This window comes from Pseudophryne corroboree, chromosome 3 (assembly GCF_028390025.1).
Source record: "Pseudophryne corroboree isolate aPseCor3 chromosome 3, aPseCor3.hap2, whole genome shotgun sequence".
In the NCBI taxonomy this organism is placed as follows: Eukaryota; Metazoa; Chordata; class Amphibia; order Anura; family Myobatrachidae; genus Pseudophryne; species Pseudophryne corroboree.
In genome coordinates this window covers 800,422,834-800,444,600 of record NC_086446.1, presented here as the reverse complement: position 1 = coordinate 800,444,600, position 21,767 = coordinate 800,422,834, and the positions used below count along the sequence as shown (strand labels likewise).

Here is a 21,767-nt window from a genome sequence, read left to right as displayed (position 1 = left end):
ACAGAATCCCTACAGTTCCCAGGTCTGACTGCTCCCTACAGTGCAGCACACAACAATGCTCTGCAACAATGGTCACAGATTAGATTGTTGTAACACTCACGAATGGTAAAGCGATCCAATCAGAAGCCGTCTACCACATGTGCAAACCCCCAGCAGCTACAATTCTCTGATCCACTCGGTACCGTTGGGTGATAATTACATGTAGTATACTGAGAACAACAGTGTGGAATCATTATGAAATATACAGCTACAGAATACTACTCTGTAAACCTAAGTCTATATACTGTACAGACGGAGGCTTAGAGCAGCGGTGGCCAACCTGTGGCTCTTTCTTTACTCAAATGTGGCTCTTTCTTTACTCAAATGTGGCTCCCAAACACTCAAAGTCACATGACCACAGCAGATCCAGAGACCGCTGCACTCCAGCCAGACACGCAGCAACACTGCAGGGACTGAAAACTGAGGGAGCCAAATACTATAGGTGAGACATCCACTGGCAAATAGAGGACACATAAGGGGCTGCTGCAATCAGGGGCTTGGCAACCTTTAGCCTGGGGGGCAGACTCAAGCAAGCGGACCCATTTTTTATAGGGAATCTGCGTTCAAGTGGCCCTGGAACACTTATATTGCACTGGCCCAGGGGTCAGATGGCACCTTGCCCCCCCTTCCCAACCAGCCCCTGGGCACAAGTTGGGGGGACTGCAGTGACATGTGAGGGTGGGTTGGAGTGACACAAGTTGGGGCTGGCTGGAGTGACACAGGAGTGTTCTGGCAGGAGAGACACAATGGGGGAGCTGACTAGTGACATACTGTAGGACGGTGCTGGCTGGAGTGACACATGGGGGAGCTGAAGTGTATTATGTGAATCTGGCTTTTTCAATTATTTTATGTGAAAGTGACTATTTCAATGTATTTTATGTTGGATCTGGCTTTAAAATGTAGCTTATGCTGGATCTGGCTTTTTCAATGTATTTTATACAAGGGGTGTGTCCTAGCTGGCATAAAGCCACACCCCATTTTTGCACACGCACCTTCGGCTCAATGTCGGCTCTTTGACGTACCTAACCAGATTTTTTGGCTCTTTGTCTCTGCCTGGTTGGCCACCCCTGGCTTAGAGAGATGACAGCGCCGCACAAAGATTTGGATTGTACAGCAGGTATTATTGATGGCACCTACCTACTGACAATGGCTCTTTACTTGGGACAGAAAATAAACTAATGGTGGGGAATCCAGGCCACATAGGTGGCAGGCTCTATATATGATGGAAAGGCAGGAGAGACTGAGTATTAGGTTTGCATGTCCTATAATGTAATAATAATAATGATGTGTATTAAACACAGGACAGGAAGAATGTTACATTACACCTTAATTCCGTCACTGTCTATTTCATAAGGTTATACACCCTATGCTAGTCTCTGGCGCTAGTTCCCGGCTGTGGCCACAGAACCAGGAGGTCTCTGATGAAAAGTGAAAGCAGGACGTACCGTAAGGCTTCTCTTCAGTTACAGCCCCAGAGGCGTCCAGCGTGTCGGTGGCTCTCCCCAGCTCACCAACAGCTGTGTACTTCTGTAGAGAAAGAAACATGTATGTGTGTATGCCCACACGCGTGTACGCTGATAATCTGAGATCCTGCTTAATGTAAAGTTTGTGTACATACTGGAGTATTGGCAACGAGAATAAACCAGGACAACAATTGCTGAATGATTTAGCTATAGGTTATAGTGAATAATTCCAGAGTAAGTGTACGTGGTCACAGGATATGAAGTTAATGTACGTGGTCTGAGTGTCAGGTCACAGGATATGAAGTTAATGTACGTGGTCAGAGTATCAGGTCACAGGATATGAAGTTAATGTACGTGGTCAGAGTATCAGGTCACAGGATATGAAGTTAGTGTACGAGTGTCAGATCACAAGATATGAGGTTAGTGTACGTGGTCTGAGTGTCCGGTCACAGGATATGAAGTTAGTATATGTGGTCTGAGTGTCAGGTCACAGTATATGAAGTTAGTGTACGTGGTCTGAGTGTCCGGTCACAGGATATCAGGTTAGTGTACGTGGTCTGAGCGTCAGGTCACAGGATATGAAGTTAGTGTACGTGGTCTGAGCGTCAGGTCACAGGATATATACGTTATGGTAAGAACTTACCGTTGATAACGTGATTTCTCTTATGTCCACAGGTATCCACAGGATAACATTGGGATATTGTCGAGCGACAGCGAAAATGGCACACACACGGTCACGAGCTTTCTGGCCTCCCAGGATGCATTGGGGCCTCCACTATATAGTCCCGCCCACTGACTCAGTCAGATCAGTTCTTTCCACAGCGATTATAGGCAGGAACATCAGGCAGAGACCTGTACAGGCGATAAGAACACACATGCACACCCTTCCATACAAGAAGGAAGAGGTTTAGTGATTGTCTAGATCCTCAAATCAGATGCATCCCTGTGGATACCTGTGGACATAAGAGAAATTACGTTATCAACGGTAAGTTCTTACCATAACGTATATTTCTCTGGCTGGGTCCACAGGATTATCCACAGGATAACATTGGGATTCCCAAAGCCATTTTAGTGGTGGGGACGCTCCTGATTGCACAGGAGGACATTTCGCACGAAGTCTGCGTCATGAGAGGCAAAAGTATCCAAGGCATAATGTCTGATGAATGTGTTTATGGAAGACCATGTGGCTGCCCTACATATCTGTTCTGCTAAAGCACCCTGTTGTACTGCCCATGAAGGACCTACCTTACGTGTAGAGTGTGCAGAGACATTAGCCGGAATAGGGAGATCTGCATGAGAATAAGCTTCTGATATTACCATTCGGAGCCATCTCGCCAGCGTCTGTTTACTAGCAGGCCATCCTCTTCTATGGAATCCGTACAGGATGAAGAGAGAATCCGTTTTCCTGATGGCACTAGTACGATCTATGTAGATTCTCAAAGCTCGGACCACGTCCAGCGACGCTTCTCCCGCATATAGTCCAGATACCTGAAAAGCTGGGACTACAATCTCTTCATTCAGGTGAAATTTTGACACCACCTTTGGAAGATAACTAGATCTCGTTCTGAGAACTGCTCTGTCTGGAAAAAACTTAGGAAAGGAGACTTACATGATAATGCTCCTAAATCTGACACTCTTCTGGCTGACGCCATTGCCAGTAAAAAAATAAGAATTTACTTACCGATAATTCTATTTCTCATAGTCCGTAGTGGATGCTGGGAACTCCGAAAGGACCATGGGGAATAGCGGCTCCGCAGGAGACTGGGCACAAAAGTAAAAGCTTTAGGACTAGCTGGTGTGCACTGGCTCCTCCCCCTATGACCCTCCTCCAAGCCTCAGTTAGGATACTGTGCCCGGACGAGCGTACACAATAAGGAAGGATTTAGAATCCCGGGTAAGACTCATACCAGCCACACCAATCACACCGTACAACTTGTGATCTGAACCCAGTTAACAGCATGATAACAGAGGAGCCTCTGAAAAGATGGCTCACAACAATAATAACCCGATTTTTGTAACTATGTACAAGTATTGCAGACAATCCGCACTTGGGATGGGCGCCCAGCATCCACTACGGACTATGAGAAATAGAATTATCGGTAAGTAAATTCTTATTTTCTCTGACGTCCTAGTGGATGCTGGGAACTCCGAAAGGACCATGGGGATTATACCAAAGCTCCCAAACGGGCGGGAGAGTGCGGATGACTCTGCAGCACCAAATGAGAGAACTCCAGGTCCTCCTCAGCCAGGGTATCAATTTTGTAGAATTTTACAAACGTATTTGCTCCTGACCAAGTAGCTGCTCAACAAAGTTGTAAAGCCGAGACCCCCCGGGCAGCCGCCCAAGATGAGCCCATCTTCCTTGTGGAGTGGGCATTTACAGATTTTTGGCTGTGGCAGGCCTGCCACAGAATGTGCAAGCTGAATTGTATTACAAATCCATCGAGCAATAGTCTGCTTAGAAGCAGGAGCACCCAGCTTGTTGGGTGCATACAGGATAAACAGCGAGTCAGATTTTCTGACTCCAGCCGTCCTGGAAACATATATTTTCAGGGCCCTGACAACGTCTAGCAACTTGGAGTCCTCCAAGTCCCTAGTAGCCGCAGGCACCACAATAGGTTGGTTCAGGTGAAACGCTGAAACCACCTTAGGGAGAAACTGAGGACGAGTCCTCAATTCCGCCCTGTCCGAATGGAAAATCAGATAAGGGCTTTTACAAGATAAAGCCGCCAATTCTGACACGCGCCTGGCCCAGGCCAGGGCCAACAGCATGACCACTTTCCATGTGAGATATTTTAACTCCACAGATTTAAGTGGTTCAAACCAATGTGACTTTTTGGAACCCAAAAACTACATTGAGATCCCAAGGTGCCACTGGAGGCACAAAAGGAGGCTGTATATGCAGTACCCCTTTTACAACGTCTGAACTTCAGGGACTGAAGCTAGTTCTTTTTGGAAGAAAATTGACAGGGCCGAAATTTGAACCTTAATGGACCCCAATTTCAGGCCCATAGACACTCCTGTTTGCAGGAAATGTAGGAATCGACCCAGTTGAATTTCCTCCGTCGGGCCTTACTGGCCTCGCACCACGCAACATATTTTCGCCAAATGCGGTGATAATGTTTTGCGGTTACATCCTTCCTGGCTTTGATCAGGATAGGGATGACTTCATCCGGAATGCCTTTTTTCCTTCAGGATCCGGCGTTCAACCGCCATGCCGTCAAACGCAGTCGCGGTAAGTCTTGGAACAGACAGGGTCCTTGCTGAAGCAGGTCCCTTCTTAGAGGTAGAGGCCACGGATCCTCCGTGAGCATCTTTTGAAGTTCCGGTTACCAAGTCCTTCTTGGCCAATCCGGAGCCACGAATATAGTGCTTACTCCTCTCCATCTTATCAATCTCAGTACCTTGGGTATGAGAGGCAGATGAGGGAACACATACACTGACTGGTACACCCACGGTGTTACCAGAGCGTCTACAGCTATTGCCTGAGGGTCCCTTGACCTGGCGCAATACCTGTCGAGTTTTTCCCAACGGTTTATAATCATGTGGAAGACTTCTGGGTGAAGTCCCCACTCTCCCGGGTGGAGGTCGTGTCTGCTGAGGAAGTCTGCTTCCTAGTTGTCCACTCCCGGAATTGCTGACAGTGCTATCACATGATTTTCCGCCCAGCGAAGAATCCTTGCAGCTTCTGCCATTGCCCTCCTACTTCTTGTGCCACCCTGTCTGTTTACGTGGGTGACTGCCGTGATGTTGTCCGACTGGATCAACACCGGCTGACCTTGAAGCAGAGGTCTTGCTAAGCTTAGAGCATTGTAAATGGCCCTTAGCTTCAGGATATTTATGTGAAGTGATGTCTCCAGGCTTGACCATAAGCCCTGGAAATTCCTTCCCTGTGTGACTGCTCCCCAGCCTCGCAGGCTGGCATCCGTGGTCACCAGGACCCAGTCCTGAATGCCGAATCTGCGGCCCTCTAGAAGATGAGCACTCTGCAACCACCACAGGAGGGACACCCTTGTTCTTGGTGACAGGGTTATCCGCTGATGCATCTGAAGATGCGACCCGGACCATTTGTCCAGCAGGTCCCACTGGAAAGTTCTTGCGTGGAATCTGCCGAATGGGATTGCTTCGTAGGAAGCCACCATTTTACCCAGAACCCTTGTGCATTGATGCACTGAGACTTGGCTCGGTTTTAGGAGGTTCCTGACTAGCTCGGATAACTCCCTGGCTTTCTCCTCCGGGAGAAACACCTTTTTCTGGACTGTGTCCAGGATCATCCCTAGGAACAGAAGACGAGTCGTCGGAACCAGCTGCGATTTTGGAATATTGAGAATCCAATCGTGCTGCCGCAACACTACCTGAGATAGTGCTACACCGACCTCCAACTGTTCCCTGGATCTTACCCTTATCAGGGTATCGTCCAAGTAAGGGATAACTAAAATTCCCTTCCTTCGAAGGAATATCATCATTTCGGCCATTACCTTGGTAAAGACCCGGGGTGCCGTGGACCATCCATACGGCAGCGTCTGAACTGATAGTGACAGTTCTGTACCATAAACCTGAGGTACCCTTGGTGAGAAGGGTACATTTGGACATGAAGGTAAGCATCCTTGATGTCCCGAGACATCATGTAGTCCCCTTCTTCCAGGTTCGCAATCACTGCTCTGAGTGACTCAATCTTGAATTTGAACCTCTGTATGTAAGTGTTCAAAGATTTTAGATTTAGAATCGGTCTCACCGAGCCGTCCGGCTTCGGTACCACAACAGTGTGGAATAATAACCCGTTCCCTGTTGCAGGAGGGGTACCTTGATTATCACCTGCTGGGAATACAGCTTGTGAATGGCTTCCAAAACTGTCTCCCTGTCAGAAGGAGACATCGGTAAAGCCGACTTTAGGAAACGGCGAGGGGGAGACGTCTCGAATTCCAATTTGTACCCCTGAGATATCACCTGAAGGATCCAGGGGTCTACTTGCGAGTGAGCCCACTGCGCGCTGAAATTCATTGAGACGGGCCCCCCACCGTGCCTGATTCTGCTTGTAAAGCCCCAGCGTCATACTGAGGGCTTGGCAGAGGCGGGAGAGGGTTTCTGTTCCTGGGAACTGGCTGATTTCTGCAGCCTTTTTCCTCTCCCTCTGTCACGGGGCAGAAATGAGGAACCTTTTGCCCGCTTGTCCACGAAAAGACTGCGCCTGATAATACGGCGTCTTCTCATGTTGAGAGGCGACCTGGGGTACAAACGTGGATTTCCCAGCTGTTGCCGTGGCCACCAGGTCTGAAAGACCGACCCCAAATAACTCCTCCCCTTAATAAGGCAATACTTCCAAATGCCGTTTGAAATCCGCATCACCTGACCACTGTCGTGTCCATAACCCTCTACTGGTAGAAATGGACAACGCACTTAGACTTGATGCCAGTCGGCAAATATTCCGCTGTGCATCACGCATATATAGAAATGCATCTTTTAAATGCTCTATAGGCAAAAATATACTGTCCCTATCTAGGGTATCAATATTTTCAGTCAGGGAATCCGACAACGCCAACCCAGCACTGCACATCCAGGCTGAGGCGATTGCTGGTCGCAGTATAACACCAGTATGTGTGTAAATAAGAATTTACTTACCGATAATTCTATTTCTCGTAGTCCGTAGTGGATGCTGGGGACTCCGTAAGGACCATGGGGAATAGCGGCTCCGCAGGAGACTGGGCACATCTAAAGAAAGCTTTAGGACTATCTGGTGTGCACTGGCTCCTCCCCCCATGACCCTCCTCCAAGCCTCAGTTAGGATACTGTGCCCGGACGAGCGTACACAATAAGGAAGGATTTTGAATCCCGGGTAAGACTCATACCAGCCACACCAATCACACCGTACAACTTGTGATCTGAACCCAGTTAACAGCATGATAACAGAGGAGCCTCTAGAAAAGATGGCTCACTACAGCAATAACCCGATTTTTTGGTAACAATAACTATGTACCAGTATTGCAGACAATCCGCACCTGGGATGGGCGCCCAGCATCCACTACGGACTACGAGAAATAGAATTATCGGTAAGTAAATTCTTATTTTCTCTAACGTCCTAAGTGGATGCTGGGGACTCCGTAAGGACCATGGGGATTATACCAAAGCTCCCAAACGGGCGGGAGAGTGCGGATGACTCTGCAGCACCAAATGAGAGAACTCCAGGTCCTCCTCAGCCAGGATATCCATTTTGTAGAATTTTACAAACGTATTTGCTCCTGACCAAGTAGCTGCTCGGCAAAGTTGTAAAGCCGAGACCCCTCGGGCAGCCGCCCAAGATGAGCCCACCTTCCTTGTGGAGTGGGCATTTACAGATTTTTGGCTGTGGCAGGCCTGCCACAGAATGTGCAAGCTGAATTGTACTACAAATCCAACGAGCAATAGTCTGCTTAGAAGCAGGAGCACCCAGCTTGTTGGGTGCACACAGGATAAACAGCGAGTCAGATTTCCTGACTCCAGCCGTCCTGGAAACATATATTTTCAGGGCCCTGACAACGTCTAGCAACTTGGAGTCCTCCAAGTCCCTAGTAGCCGCAGGCACCACAAATAGGTTGGTTCAGGTGAAACGCTGAAACCACCTTAGGGAGAAACTGAGGACGAGTCCTCAATTCCGCCCTGTCCGAATGGAAAATCAGATAAGGGCTTTTTCAGGATAAAGCCGCCAATTCTGACACGCGCCTGGCCCAACAGCATGACCACTTTCCATGTGAGATATTTTAACTCCACAGATTTAAGTGGTTCAAACCAATGTGACTTTTGGAACCCAAAACTACATTGAGATCCCAAAGTGCCACTGGAGGCACAAAAGGAGGCTGTATATGCAGTACCCCTTTTACAAACGTCTGAACTTCAGGGACTGAAGCTAGTTCTTTTTGGAAGAAAATTGACAGGGCCGAAATTTGAACCTTAATGGACCCCAATTTCAGGCCCATAGACACTCCTGTTTGCAGGAAATGTAGGAATCGACCCAGTTGAATTTCCTCCGTCGGGCCTTACTGGCCTCGCACCACGCAACATATTTTCGCCAATTGCGGTGATAATGTTTTTGTGGTTACATCCTTCCTGGCTTTGATCAGGATAGGGATGACTTCATCCGGAATGCCTTTTTTTTCCTTCAGGATCCGGCGTTCAACCGCCATGCCGTCAAACGCAGCCGCGGTAAGTCTTGGAACAGACAGGGTCCTTGCTGGAGCAGGTCCCTTCTTAGAGGTAGAGGCCACGGATCCTCCGTGAGCATCTCTTGAAGTTCCGGTTACCAAGTCCTTCTTGGCCAATCCGGAGCCACGAATATAGTGCTTACTCCTCTCCATCTTATCAATCTCAGTACCTTGGGTATGAGAGGCATAGGAGGGAACACATACCCTGACTGGTACACCCACGGTGTTACCAGAGCGTCTACAGCTATTGCCTGAGGGTCCCTGGACCTGGCGCAATACCTGTCGAGTTTTTCCCAACGGTTTATAATCATGTGGAAGACTTCTGGGTGAAGTCCCCACTCTCCCGGGTGGAGGTCGTGCTGAGGAAGTCTGCTTCCCAGTTGTCCACTCCCGGAATGAATACTGCTGACAGTGCTATCACATGATTTTCCGCCCAGCGAAGAATCCTTGCAGCTTCTGCCATTGCCCTCCTGCTTCTTGTGCCACCCTGTCTGTTTACGTGGGTGACTGCCGTGATGTTGTCCGACTGGATCAACACCGGCTGACCTTGAAGCAGAGGTCTTGCTAAGCTTAGAGCATTGTAAATGTCCCTTAGCTTCAGGATATTTATGTGAAGTGATGTCTCCAGGCTTGACCATAAGCCCTGGAAATTCCTTCCCTGTGTGACTGCTCCCCAGCCTCGCAGGCTGGCATCCGTGGTTACCAGGACCCAGTCCTGAATGCCGAATCTGCGGCCCTCTAGAAGATGAGCACTCTGCAACCACCACAGGAGGGACACCCTTGTCCTTGGTGACAGGGTTATCCGCTGATGCATCTGAAGATGCGACCCGGACCATTTGTCCAGCAGGTCCCACTGGAAAATTCTTGCGTGGAATCTGCCGAATGGGATAGCTTCGTAGGAAGCCACCATTTTACCCAGAACCTTTGTGCATTGATGCACTGAGACTTGGCTCGGTTTTAGGAGGTTCCTGACTAGCTCGGATAACTCCCTGGCTTTCTCCTCCGGGAGAAACACCTTTTTCTGGACTGTGTCCAGGATCATCCCTAGGAACAGAAGACAAGTTGTCGGAACCAGCTGCGATTTTGGAATATTGAGAATCCAATCGTGCTGCCGCAACACTACCTGAGATAGTGCTACACCGACCTCCAACTGTTCCCTGGATCTTACCCTTATCAGGGAATTGTCCAAGTAAGGGATAACTAAAATTCCCTTCCTTCGAAGGAATATCATCATTTCGGCCATTACCTTGGTAAAGACCCGGGGTGCCGTGGACCATCCATACGGCAGCGTCTGAACTGATAGTGACAGTTCTGTACCATAAACCTGAGGTACCCTTGGTGAGAAGGGTAACTTTTGACATGAAGGTAAGCATCCTTGATGTCCCGAGACATCATGTAGTCCCCTTCTTCCAGGTTCGCAATCACTGCTCTGAGTGACTCAATCTTGAATTTGAACCTCTGTATGTAAGTGTTCAAAGATTTTAGATTTAGAATCGGTCTCACCGAGCCGTCCGGCTTCGGTACCACAACAGTGTGGAATAATACCCCGTTCCCTGTTGCAGGAGGGGTATCTTGATTATCACCTGCTGGGAATACAGCTTGTGAATGGCTTCCAAAACTGTCTCCCTGTCAGAAGGAGACATCGGTAAAGCCGACTTTAGGAAACGGCGAGGGGGAGACGTCTCGAATTCTAATTTGTACCCCTGAGATATCACCTGAAGGATCCAGGGGTCTACTTGCGAGTGAGCCCACTGCGCGCTGAAATTCATTGAGACGGGCCCCCCACCGTGCCTGATTCTGCTTGTAAAGCCCCAGTGTATACTGAGGGCTTGGCAGAGGCGGGAGAGGGTTTCTGTTCCTGGGAACTGGCTGATTTCTGCAGCCTTTTTCCTCTCCCTCTGTCACGGGGCAGAAATGAGGAACCTTTTGCCCGCTTGTCCACGAAAGGACTGCGCCTGATAATACGGCGTCTTCTCATGTTGAGAGGTGATCTGGGGTACAAACGTGGATTTCCCAGCTGTTGCCGTGGCCACCAGGTCTGAAAGACCGACCCCAAATAACTCCTCCTCTCGTTCGGGCACAAAGATCTAACTGAGGCTTGGAGGAGGGTCATGGGGGGTGGAGCCAGTGCACACCAGATAGTCCTAAAGCTTTCTTTAGATGTGCCCAGTCTCCTGCGGAGCCGCTATTCCCCATGGTACTTACGGAGTCCCCAGCATCCACTTAGGACGTTAGAGAAAATACATTTTAGGATACCCTCCTGCTTTCTATCAGCAGGATCCTTAAGGGCGGCCATCTCAGGAGAGGGTAGAGCCCTTACAAGCGTGTGAGCGCTTTATCCACCCTAGGGGGTGTTTCCCAACGCACCCTAACCTCTGGCGGGAAAGGATATAATGCCAATAACATTTTAGAAATTATCAGTTGTTATCGGGGGAAACTCACGCATCATCACACACCTCATTTAATTTCTCAGATTCAGGAAAACTACAGGTAGTTTTTCCTCACCGAACATAATACCCCTTTTTGGTGGTACTCGTATTATCAGAAATGTGTAAAACATTTTTCATTGCCTCCATCATGTAACGTGTGGCCCTACTGGAAGTCACATTTGTCTCTTCACCGTCGACACTGGAGTCAGTATCCGTGTCGGCGTCTATATCTGCCATCTGAGGTAACGGGCGCTTTAGAGCCCCTGACGGCCTATGAGACGTCTGGACAGGCACAAGCTGAGTAGCCGGCTGTCTCATGTCAACCACTGTCTTTTATACAGAGCTGACACTGTCACGTAATTCCTTCCAACAGTTCATCCACTCAGGTGTCGACCCCCTAGGGGGTGACATCACTATTACAGGCAATCTGCTCCGTCTCCACATCATTTTTCTCCTCATACATGTCGACACAAACGTACCGACATACAGCACACACACGGGGAATGCTCTGATAGAGGACAGGACCCCACTAGCCCTTTGGGGAGACAGAGGGAGAGTTTGCCAGCACACACCAGAGCGCTATATATATATATATATATATATATATATATATATATATATACAGGGATAACCTTATATAAGTGTTTTTCCCCTTATAACTGCTGTATCTCTAATACTGCGCGTAATTAGTGCCCCCCCTCTCTTTTTTAACCCTTTCTGTAGTGTAGTGACTGCAGGGGAGAGCTAGGGAGCTTCCCTCCAACGGAGCTGTGAGGGAAAATGGCGCCAGTGTGCTGAGGAGATAGGCTCCGCCCCCTTATCGGCGGCCTTATCTCCCGTTTTTCTATGTATTCTGGCAGGGGTTAAATGCATCCATATAGCCCAGGAGCTATATGTGATGTATTTTTTTTTGCCATCTAAGGTATTTTTATTGCGTCTCAGGGCGCCCCCCCCCAGCGCCCTGCACCCTCAGTGACCGGAGTGTGAAGTGTGCTGAGAGCAATGGCGCACAGCTGCGGTGCTGTGCGCTACCTTATTGAAGACAGGACGTCTTCTGCCGCCGATTTTCCGGACCTCTTCTGCTCTTCTGGCTCTGTAAGGGGGACGGCGGCGCGGCTCTGGGACCCATCCATGGCTGGGCCTGTGATCGTCCCTCTGGAGCTAATGTCCAGTAGCCTAAGAAGCCCAATCCACTCTGCACGCAGGTGAGTTCGCTTCTTCTCCCCTTAGTCCCTCGATGCAGTGAGCCTGTTGCCAGCAGGACTCACTGAAAATAAAAAACCTAATTTAAACTTTTACTCTAAGCAGCTCAGGAGAGCCACCTAGATTGCACCCTTCTCGTTCGGGCACAAAAATCTAACTGAGGCTTGGAGGAGGGTCATAGGGGGAGGAGCCAGTGCACACCAGCTAGTCCTAAAGCTTTTACTTTTGTGCCCAGTCTCCTGCGGAGCCGCTATTCCCCATGGTCCTTTCGGAGTTCCCAGCATCCACTAGGACGTCAGAGAAAATAACTTTAACCGTTAACCACTTAAGATCTGCTCTCTCAAGTGGTTCAAACAGAGGACCCTGGAGAAATTTAAGAACTAAATTCAAATCCCAGGGAGCTGCAGGAGGAACAAATGGAGGTTGAATATGTACTACTCCTTGAAAAAACGTACGTACATCCTGTAGGTCAGCAATCTTCTGCTGAAACCATACAGTCAACGCTGAGACTTGCACCCTCAAGGAAACAACCTTCAACCCTTTATCCAATCCTGCCTGAAGGAAATCCAAAATCCTAGCTACTTTCAAAGATCTCGGATTAAATTTTTTTCCAGTACACCAGTAAATATAGGCTTTCCATATTCTATGATACACACGAGACGAAGAAGGCTTTCTTGCTCTAAGCATAGTTTGAATTACTTGCTTTGAAAATCCTTTAGCCTCTAAGATAGAGGTTTCAACAGCCACGCCGTCAAAGATAGGCGATCCAGATGACTGTGACAACAAGGACCCTGCATTAACAGATCTGGACGTTGAGGGAGCAGTATCGGTGCTTCCACGGACATTCTCAGCAGATCTGTGTACCAATGCCTTCTTGGCCAAGCTGGAGCTATTAGAATGATTGCTCCTTTTGCCTGTTCTATCTTTCTCACTACTTTGGGTAACAGAGATATTGGAGGGAACAGATATGCCAGCTGAAACCTCCATTCTACTGACAGTGCGTCTATCAGGACCGCTCCTGGGTCCCTTGTTCTTGATCCGTACCTCGGAACTTTGTTGTTTAGACGAGACGCCATAAGGTCCATCTCCGGTAGACCCCATCTGTTCACCAGTGTCTGAAACACTTCTGGGTGTAGTGCCCATTCGGTTTCCTGAATGGTGTGCCGACTGAGAAAATCCGCTTCCCAATTTAGTACACCCGGGACAAATACTGCTGACAATGCCGGGAGATGGAGTTCTGCCCATTTTAGAATGGGGGTTACTTCCTCCATCAGACTCTTGCTGTGAGTTCATCCTTGATGATTGAGGTATGCTACTGCCGTCACATTGTCTGAGCGGAACTGGACTGGTCTTCCTTGTAGATTGTCCTTTGCCTGAACCAGAGCCAAGTAAATGGCCCTTATTTCCAACAGATTTATCGGCAGGCGACTTTCCCTTGCGGTCCATTTTCCCTGGAACCATAGGCTTCCGAGTACCGCCCCCCAACCTTGCAGGCTGGCATCTGTTGTCAGGACTTGCCACTCTTTTATCCAAAAGGGTCTCCCTTTGTTTAAATGGTCTGTCTGTAGCCACCACGCTAGAGACCTTTTTACATTTAGTGGAATCTTTATCATCTGCTTCTTTATCGTTTGATGATTTCCGTTCCATTTGGTCAAAATAAGGTGCTGCAACGGTCTGGAGTGGAATTGCGCATATTCCACCATGTCGAAGGTTGATACCATCAGACCCAACAGTCGCATTACTGCATGGACTGACATTGTCTGGGCTTGCAACGCTTCCTGAGCCATGACCTGCACCTTGACTATCTTTTTCTCCGGTAAGAGAACTTTCTGTAGGTCTGAATCCAATATGGCTCCCAAATGAACCATCCGCTGTGACGGATTCAGGGACGACTTTTCCCAATTTATGAGCCACCCGTGTCTCTGTAAACAAACTATCGTCTGTTGGAGATGGCTCAACAGTAAATCTTGCGACTGTGCTAAGATTAACAGGTCGTCTAGGTATGGGAATATTCTTATTCCTTGTTTGCGCAGACAAGCTGCCATAACCACCATGATCTTGGTAAACACCCTGGGTGCTGTAGTTATCCCGAAGGGCAGAGCTTGGAACTGGAAGTGTTCCTTGAGGATGGCAAACCTGAGGTAACACTGATGCGACAGTGCTATAGGCACATGTAGGTAAGCATCCCGTACATCCAGAGATACCATGTAATCTCCCGGTTCCATAGCCAACATTATGGAGTGTAACGTCTCCATGTGGAACTTCGGGATCCATATGTATCTGTTCAACATTTTCAGATTTAGAATTGGTCGATATGACCCATTTGGTTTCTGGATTAGAAATAGATTGGAGTAATACCCCTGTCCCTTTTGTGATGGAGGTACTGGGACAATCACACCTGACTGCAGTAATTTTTGGACTGCTTCTTGCAGGGCATTGGCCTTCGACCCTATACGAGACGGGCTGGTGCAAAAAAATCTTTGAGGTGGCTGCCTCCTGAATGGGAACCCATACCCCTGAGATACTACCTTCTGCACCCAGGCATCTGTTGTTGACTGTTGCCATGTGTGTGCAAATTGCAGGAGTCGGCCCCCAACCCTGGAATCCTCCAGGCGGAGGCCCGTCCCTTCAGGCTGAGGGTTTCTGTTCAGGTTTGGAAGCTGGCTTCTTGCTAGCCCACTGCTTCCTACCCCTGGATTTAAACTGGGGTTGCTTAGGCTCCTCTTTAGCTTTCGCTTTGCCAACGAAAAGAGCGAAATTTTAAACCCTTGGACTTAGGGTTATAAGCAGCCGGAAATCTGACCTTTTTCGATTCAGCCTCTGATTCTAGGATATCCGATAAAGGTTTTCCAAATAATATATTACCCATGAAAGGCAATGCTTCCAATTCTTTCTTGGACTCCGCATCCGCCTTCCAGGTCCGTAGCCAGACTGCTCTGCGAGCGACTACTGTCAAGGCTGAAGCTTTAGAAGCAACTGTGCCTACATCAATTGCTGCTTCTTCTAAATACTGGGCAGATTGTCTTAAACGGCAAAAATGATCCTCTTGCTCCTTAGTAGGAGAGGGGATGTCATTCTCTAGTTCCTCTATCCATTCGCCCATTGCCTTTGCTACCCAGGCCGAAGCCATAGCAGGTCTTACCACTGCTCCTACAAGAGAAAAAATATTTTTCAACAGGCTATCTACCCTTCTGTCTGTGACATCATTTAGTGAGGTAGATGACAATGGTAAAGCAGATTTATGCACGAGTCGCAGAACATGTGCATCTACTTTTGGAGGAACTTCTCTCTTCGAACAATCCACAGCAGGAAATGGATAATAAGAATCCCATCTCTTGGGAATCTTATACTTTTTACTGGGCGCTGCCCAAGACTCATCCATCATTTCCGTCAACTCATCTGACGCTGGAAATTCAGCTTTCACTGATTTTGTTCGTTTAAATACAGGTGCTTTTGCTTTTAACGCCGTCTTGGCTGGCTCTTCCAAAGAAAGCACAGCCTTCACTGCATTAATAAGTTCAGCTACATCATCTGAACTAAAGCTCTGCGACTGATCATCATACGGAATTGAATCTATTGTTTCCTCACCATCATCCGATGTATCCTCTTGTGTAATCTGCCATACAGACGTATCTGTCTTAGTCTTACCTGCCCCTTGGTTGCTTGTAGAGGCTACTGGAACCAAACCATAGGAAGGGAGCTGCATGTACGGGTTCATAGTGTAACCTAACCCTTGAGGTGGTGCTACTGGAGCTAACCTGTCCGCTATTGAAGATAGAGTCTTTGCGAACATATTCCATGGTGGCTCTGTTGGTGGTTGAACCAACTCCTGTCTTTTACTGCGCTGAAAAGCGAAACAATTTGCACACAAACCCTCATAAGTGACCAATTGATTCATATCAATTACCCCTGACTTACAAGATAAGCATGTTAGGGCTATGGGAGTGCTTGATAAATTCTCCTCATCACTTTTGCCGCTCACAGACATGGTAATAAACTGTTATTGACTACACAATTTGTGACTGAAAATCACCCTATATGTCAGTATATAGAGGTGAAATCAATCTGACCACAGTGCACCTGATTTGAGGGTCAGAACAGGACTGACATTACACAGAAAAGTCAGCACATATACTAGCAATCAGTCACATGTTAAAGCATTAGACATTGTCATATGAGAATACAACCTCCATAACAACTTATACATAAGTAGGAAAATTGTACTTCTGTTTTAACTGGTTCTAATTTCAACATAACATGCAGAAAACACAGCAATATACAGGTCTCATATGCAATAGGTACTAAAAAAATTAACAATGCATACTAAGAAGTAGAGAGAATTTTTAGTACTGTATACCCTGCCTCCAGAGAGCGGGATACAGGGAGACTCACCACCCTTCCTTATCCAAGCAAATACGCTCGTAAGACGCTGAGTGGATTCAGACACTACTGGTGTACACTGCCGCTCTTGGTAACTGATAACGGAGACGGACGCTCACCAACGGACACGGACGCTGAGCGACTTCCACGTGTATGCAGACGCTAAGGCCTGCGACTCGGTCTGGCGGGTTTTATCTCCAGTGTACACAACCGCAGCGTTTAAGCTGCGACCGAGTACCCTCGTGGTAGCGTCTGAGCCGGAAGTGAGGTCATTCAGTTCATGAAACGAGAGACACGCGGGAACTGGCCATGAACTCGGAGGAGGGACGGCCAGGAGAGCGTCTGAATCCCCCTGTTGACTTAAACTCCCAGGATCGCGGCCTCTACCTAGTCCTGGCGCCTATGATCCCCGGAGCGTAGCGCTGTCACACTCGAGATGTTCGGCGCATCAACACACTGTTTGTAGTCTCCACCAAATCAGTGTAGCTGTGTCCTGACCCCTCTAGTAAGAGGAAGTCCATAGACTCACCGTTTCCCCATGCTCCGGCCACAGCCTGGTTACGTCTGCTGGACCTGCTAGAATATCCGACACAGACGCCTGTCGAGACAGCACTGATACCCGAAGGTAAGCGTTGTTGCGACCCGGTGGGGAGTTGTTGGAGCGACTCTTTCTAATATGCGTTTAAGACGCTGTTAAGAGAAGTCGCTCTAAAAAACATTATAGTAAGTCTATAAAAATAAACTAATGAAAACTTGAGGCTGCTCTTACAGCAGCCCTGTGACCATGCGGCTTCCTGCCGCACCAAGCAAAAAACTGATCTAACTGAGTCAGTGGGCGGGACTATATAGTGGAGGCCCCAATGCATCCTGGGAGGCCAGAAAGCTTGTGACCGTGTTGGTGCCATTTTCGCTGTCGCTCGACAATATCCCAATGTTATCCTGTGGATAATCCTGTGGACCCAGCCAGAGAAATGTAGTTAGTGTACGTGGTCTGAGCGTCAGGTCACAGGATATGTAGTTAGTGTACGTGGTCTGAGTGTCAGGTCACAGGATATGTAATTAGTATACGTGGTCTGAGTGTCAGGTCACAGGATATGTAGTTAGTGTACGTGCTCTGAGCGTCAGGTCACAGGATATGTAGTTAGTGTACGTGCTCTGAGCGTCAGGTCACAGGATATGTAGTTAGTATACGTGGTCTGAGTGTCAGGTCACAGGATATGAAGTTAGTATACGTGGTCTGAGTGTCAGGTCACAGGATATGAAGTTAGTATACGTGGTCTGAGTGTCAGGTCACAGGATATGAAGTTAGTATACGTGGTCTGAGTGTCAGGTCACAGGATATGAAGTTAGTGTACGTGGTCTGAGCGTCAGGTCACAGGATATGTAGTTAGTATACGTGGTCTGAGTGTCAGGTCACAGGATATGAAGTTAGTGTACGTGGTCTGAGCGTCAGGTCACAGGATATGTAGTTAGTATACGTGGTCTGAGTGTCAGGTCACAGGATATGAAGTTAGTATACGTGGTCTGAGTGTCAGGTCACAGGATATGAAGTTAGTATACGTGGTCTGAGTGTCAGGTCACAGGATATGAAGTTAGTGTACGTGGTCTGAGTGTCAGGTCACAGGATATGAAGTTAGTGTACGTGGCCCGTGGGTGAAATCGTGAAGTGTCACAGGAGATGTATGCCGCTAACACATGAAACAAAGCGCCACCTCTAGCATACATGTACCTTCCTCCAGCGCTGAGGAGACCATGAAGACTACAGATTCCTTGTCTTACTAAGATATAATCCCTTTAGAGTTACATAAGCACATCAGCAAATTATTTCTTTAAGAACACTGATATCATAGAAACGACGGAGCCGCAGCTGGATTTAGGCCATTTCTCGCACAATGATGGCTATCCCTGACAAACTGCCCATCCCGCTGATACACATGGTCCGCCACAACCTCACAGACTGCCCAGCCCCCTCAACCCCGCAGATGGTCCCCACTACCCCTAATAAATGCCGCTCTCTTTATGTAAGCCATTGGGCACCACTGATGGAGAGGGAGAAACGCGTCACTCTCGTCTTACCTTGGTTCCAGTCAGCATTGCACCCAGGAGCTTTGTACCATCCCCAATGCCAACCACTGAATAAGAGATAGAAGTAGTTTAGAGATGATGACACACAAATGGTGATATCAGCGTGATACATATTAGAAACATCTCTCAGCAGGGTCACCTGAGGCTGGTAATGCCACAACAGCAGGGAATCCACACGTTGCGTTAGAAATCTACCAGCAGAAAGAGGGGTCCAGCTGACCTCCGACCCTGTCTCAGCGTCAAATCCCCCTCCAACCCCATCTCCCTGCCACACCCAGGCTCTTCGAGGGAGAGCTGCCACCTGTCAGACCTATGTGACGGCAGTGGCAGACCAGAGTTACAGAATCCTGTCTCATCCTTGTACGCGTAATGGGGGACAGATATTTTTCCATACACATAGTGGTAAGGGCCACATATACAGCGCACAGTATAAAGAACAGGAGGGTAACGGCAGTGGCCGCATTTACTGGCGCACTCTGGCCATCTGTGGTAGAGAGGAGGGGGCATCTATCGGTGGCAAGGGCCAATTATGATCGTACTCAGAAAAAGTAGGGTAGGACCCCAAACTTTATATGATGTAGTGTTCACGCTAGGCTGTTTTAGCAGGGCGCCGTGCCCTGCCCGATTTTTTAAGGGCAAAACCCACCCTGCCCGCTTTTTGCCTCTCCCAGCATGTAAAGATGCCGTGCGCAATCGCGCGGCATCCATTCACGCTGAGAGAGAGCTTGGGGGAAGCCCAGAACCTCCGCAGGTGCTCGGCACGCCCCCAACAGTGACGCCGCCGGCCGACCACGCCCCCTGTTTTCCCACGTCTGTGGGCTGAACCGCCCACTTTTATTACGCGTAGTGACCCCACCCCCTAATTTGCATGACCGCGCCCCCTATTCGGCCGCGTGCACATGCTTGTGCCCCTCTCAGTCCGGCACCCTGCCCGGATTCTTGAGTGAACACTATGATGGGTCTCTGAGAACCACATAATAATGAACTTGTTGCAACCACTGGAGAGATAACGAGATAAGATCCATAGAAGTGAAACATAACCCCGCCCCCCTCGCCCTTCCTCCAGGTGTGCGCTGGAGGCCAAATAGCAGAAAGACGCACAGTCCGGAAAGATGGGGTGTAGCATATACACACAGTGTGGGATCTGGGTAACTCAAAGACAGGCCGGCGCTCACTGGCTGGATAAAGAATAATATAGTCTATGCCCCACCCTGAAATCTATACGCCCCAATGCTTCTACATAGTGACATATGCTAATAATGACTTACCCAGCACCCCGGAGGCGGTGCAGTCCAGGGTCCCGCCATGCCCAATTTTCAGAGTCTGTTTCCTTTTCTTTGTTAATTCCTTCAGGCCGGCTTCTAGAAATCAGACAGAGGAGACTCATTAAACCATCCCTCCAAATACAGGAGACTAAAGCCCACACACTCCGTACAGTGACCCCATAACGCCTGACAGTCACCCCGCTGATAACTCACGCTGTAGCTTCCATGTGGTCATGTGATACAATCGCAGCGGTTATTTCATTTTCACCATTGAACCGTTCTGAGATGGATCCTGAGCCCGCATACCTGTCAGCGTACGGTGCGTCCATACTCGTACACTCCCACAGTCATACAGGTCAGTGTAACATCTCCTATATACAGTGCTGCACTATGCAAAGTCTGCTCTCCCGCCAGGAGCAGCCATTTATAGGGAAACAGTAACAATTACCACTGACTTACATTTAACAGCACTTCCTAGCCTCTCCTTCATTAATTCCTACATATCTGTGCTCTGATCCAGAGGCGGAACTCTAGGAGTCAACGGCATACCTCCCAACATGACCCTCTCCAGGAGGGACACAATGCTATGCTTCTGGACTTTTCTCTTAATGTATGATTGTCTGCACCTGTGTTGAACAGGTTAATGGATGAGAAAGATGTTTCAACACAGGTGATGGCAATCGTGAATTAAGAGGGAAGTCCAGGAGCAGAGCATTCTGTCCCTCCTGGAGAGGGTCATGTTGGGAGGTATGAGATATATATATATATATATATATATATATATATATATATATATATATATATATATATATATATTATGAGATGAGTAATGTAATATAAGAGCACCTCCCAGCAGCCGCCGCTTCAGGTCACTCAGGAACTGGGCTGAGGTCGGTCCCCGGGGCTTGTACACCGGGAAGACGCCGCTCAGAGACAGCAGCCTGACCGCCTTCTCCGCTGCCATGCCTGCTCCTGGCAGTGCTGGCAGGGTAGATGCTAGAATCAAGTGGGCTAAGGGACCTTTTCCGTAAGGGGGAGGAGTTACGACGCAAGGGGGAGGAGCTAGGCCAGCGGGATAGTTCCTCTACTATCCACGCCACCAACTATTACCTTTAGTAATTAGGTGGTGAGCGAAGCGGAGCGGAGCGAGCCACCGTGCCCGAAGCGTGGCGAGCGAAGCGAGCCCGCGAGGGTACTTTTCGGGTACCCTGTTCGCCCGTAGCTCCTCCCCCTGGTGACGTAGCTCCTCCCCTCAATACGTCACAAGGTCCCTTCAGCCCCTCCGATATAGAACCAACCGTGCTTGGCAGCCGCGCACATCAGTGACGTCAGCGCGGGGGATTCTGGGAGATGTGGTTTCTTGGTAGCGGCGACTGGTTCTCTCTCTGGTGACAGCGGCCTGCTGCGGGGGAGAGCGCCCCCTGGTGTCTGAGAGATATACACAGCTGTAACAGGTATATAGAGCGCCCTCTGGTGTCTGTGAGCTATACACAGCTGTAACAGGTATCATCAGTCTCTGGGGCCGCCACTGTATCCTATAATGGGGTCTGTTTACTAAACATTGGAGATAGTTAAAGCACCAGCCAATCAGCTCCTAACTGCCATGTTATGGGTTTGATAAATGACAGTAGCTGTTTGGTGGATACTTTATCTCTCTCCACTTTATCACTCTCAGAGGCTTAGTACATAGGCCCATTGTCACTGAGACTTATATACGGAGCCATAACT

General features: G+C 48.7%; 1 protein-coding gene across 2 annotated transcripts in view; it reads right to left on the bottom strand.

Annotated features, from left to right (window-relative positions):
* The window catches only part of TRUB1 (TruB pseudouridine synthase family member 1), a 39,757-nt gene extending 18,667 nt beyond the window's left edge, over positions 1-21,090 (bottom strand). Inside the window, exons 1-4 of one of the 2 annotated variants that reach the window (XM_063962685.1) lie at positions 20,886-21,090; positions 20,043-20,135; positions 18,766-18,821; positions 1,485-1,566 (exon numbers count right to left, since the gene is read on the bottom strand). In XM_063962685.1, coding sequence (XP_063818755.1) covers positions 1,485-1,566; positions 18,766-18,821; positions 20,043-20,135; positions 20,886-21,003 — 349 coding nt within the window. In that variant the 5' untranslated portion in view covers positions 21,004-21,090. The remainder of the gene's footprint in view (positions 1-1,484; positions 1,567-18,765; positions 18,822-20,042; positions 20,136-20,885) is intronic. The other variant, XM_063962686.1, reaches the window with a different exon arrangement.
* Positions 21,091-21,767: the final 677 nt, after the last annotated feature.